Genomic DNA, 2110 nt, shown 5'->3' with positions numbered 1-2110 from the left:
TCCCTTCTCCCTACCCAGCTGTCTCTGGGGAGGGGAGAGCAGCCCGGGGCTGGGTCTGATCTGTGACCCTACAGGCTGTGAGGCCTCCCCCCCCAGAGGCGTGGGTGCAGGAGGCTGCAGTGCCAAGTGGACGCCCAGGCATCTGCAGGGGGCGCTGGTGGGCGGGGAGGGACCAGAAAGGCCCAGCGCTGGCCACGGCGAGCGCCACCTGGCCCGAGCAGTCAGCCTCTGCCTCGGAGGGCCCCCAGCCCTGCTCTCCACCACCACATCCCTGTTCATCCCCAACAGAAAAGAAGAAAACGAAACTTCTTGAGGATTTATTAGACCAGGGCTGTCTTGCCTCCTCGTGCCCCGGGAATGGGCTGGCCAGAGACTCAGAGACTCAGGCCTCAGGGTGCGGCACACCCAGTGCCTGCTGCTCCTCTGTCCAGCCACGCTGCCATGGGGTGACTTGGCTGAGCCGCTGGGAGTCCTGGGTCCCCAGCTTGTCAAGTGATCGTGGCCATATTCCTCGCCCTCTCTGGGCTCAGTCCCCTTCTCCTCCATGGGAGGATGTTACTTTCCTGCCAAAAAGCCAAGGCTGGGCCCACCCAGTCCCACTGCCTCTCGGTATCACGAACTCCGGGGTTAGGGCTTGCCTCTGAGTCGCTGCGGCTGCTGCTCCTTGAGGCCTTTGTTGTTGTTTTCATCCAGTTCACACCCACTCAGGTGCCAGTGCCTTACGACCCCAAGGAGCCAAGCACTGAATCCCCAGACAGGAGGAGGAGGTTGGAAAGCAGGGAGTGTGCCAATCCCCGGGCCAGGCGCCAGGCTGTGGTCAGGAGGAGCTGGGCTTCTCCACTGAGGGGTAGATCTTGCGCAGGCTAGAGTCCAGGAGGAAGTCCACTGACCTGTGGGGCGAGGGAGGGTGATGAAGAAGTGACCAATGGGGGAATGGGAGGCAGGAGGTCAGGGCTAGGGGCAGGGGCTCTCTGGACGCAGGGCACAAGTTCCATCCAAGTGGCAGCCTTCACCCTCTTCTTTATTCCGTTAGGACAACGGAGGCGCAGAGAGGGTACAAGACTCACTCACAGCCTCAGGCTCAGCTGTGTTCCATTGGAGAAAGACTCCTCCCACTCCATGTTGGTCTGGTTCTAAGTGCAAGCACATGACCCAAGCCTGGCCAATCAGAGAAGGGCAACTGGCTCAGGGGTGGATACCCAGTTTACAATGGACCAATGACAGCCTTCCTTGGGATTTTTGCTGTCACTATTAAGAAGATTCCCATGGGGCTTGCTAAGCTGGTGGGATGGAAGCTGGGAGCTGCTGGGGGCCATCTCTGCTCCCATGAGGGAAAAGTGTGAGTGAAGCCAACATGGGGGGTGGGGTGGAGGAAAGGGCAGCAAGATGGGGAGACCCAGACCCCCTAATGACATCATTTGGGTGCCTAGATCCAGCCATGCCTGACAGCAGCAGCTTAATGACTTTTCAGTTTCACAAAACAATTCCTACTTCTGTCACTAACACCCTCCAGGCGCACCTGCTCCCGCCTGCCTCTGGTTGTTTTGTAACACTACTTTTTTTTTCTTTTTTCTGGGAATTTACTAGTCCTGTGTCCTATAGCCTCCAGGCACCCCCGGCCTCTGCCTTTACTGCCAAAATACCTGCCAGATCATATGCCAAGGGCAAAGACTGTCCTTTCTACCTCTGGAGCCCCGAGTGCCAGCCCTGCCTTTGCTGCGATTGTTCTGTGCAAAGTGGTTACACCCCTGCCTCCCAGGGCTTCTCTCCATCTGCAGAGAGATTGACCCTGAGGCTGGGAGCCGCGCCCACCTGTCGATGGGGTGGATGATGATGGGGATGACCAGCAGTCCCAGGGCCGTGGTGGTCCACTTGCGGGCAGCCAGAGGCCAGCGGGTGGCAGTGCCCAGGACGTAGAGAGAGGCCGCACATACACGGTTGATGGTGAAGCCTGGGATGGCCACAGAGGCCAGAGCCTGCCACACGAAGGTGTCCACCACGGCCACGGTCACCCTGGTGCGGCGGGTCGCTTCAGGGCCTGGCACCTGGTGGGCACAAGAGAAACTGAATTCAGCAGCGGCAGAGTCAGGAAACCCTGTGGCATGAGGCT

The 2110-nt window shown here is 59.4% G+C and overlaps 1 protein-coding gene across 1 annotated transcript in view; it reads right to left on the bottom strand.

Moving 5' to 3' along the window:
• Positions 1–302: 302 nt before the first annotated feature.
• The window catches only part of MTFP1 (mitochondrial fission process 1), a 4602-nt gene continuing 2794 nt past the window's right edge, over positions 303–2110 (bottom strand). The window contains exons 3-4 of the mRNA XM_005869757.2: positions 1813–2045; positions 303–890 (exon numbers count right to left, since the gene is read on the bottom strand). Of these exons, the coding sequence (XP_005869819.1) occupies positions 818–890; positions 1813–2045 (306 nt within the window). The 3' untranslated portion in view covers positions 303–817. The remainder of the gene's footprint in view (positions 891–1812; positions 2046–2110) is intronic.

The sequence above is a fragment of the Myotis brandtii genome, unplaced genomic scaffold (genome assembly GCF_000412655.1).
Source record: "Myotis brandtii unplaced genomic scaffold, ASM41265v1 scaffold303, whole genome shotgun sequence".
Taxonomy (NCBI): domain Eukaryota; kingdom Metazoa; phylum Chordata; class Mammalia; order Chiroptera; family Vespertilionidae; genus Myotis; species Myotis brandtii.
The sequence above is the reverse complement of the archived record's forward strand: the minus strand, read 5'-3'. Positions and strand labels throughout refer to the sequence as shown.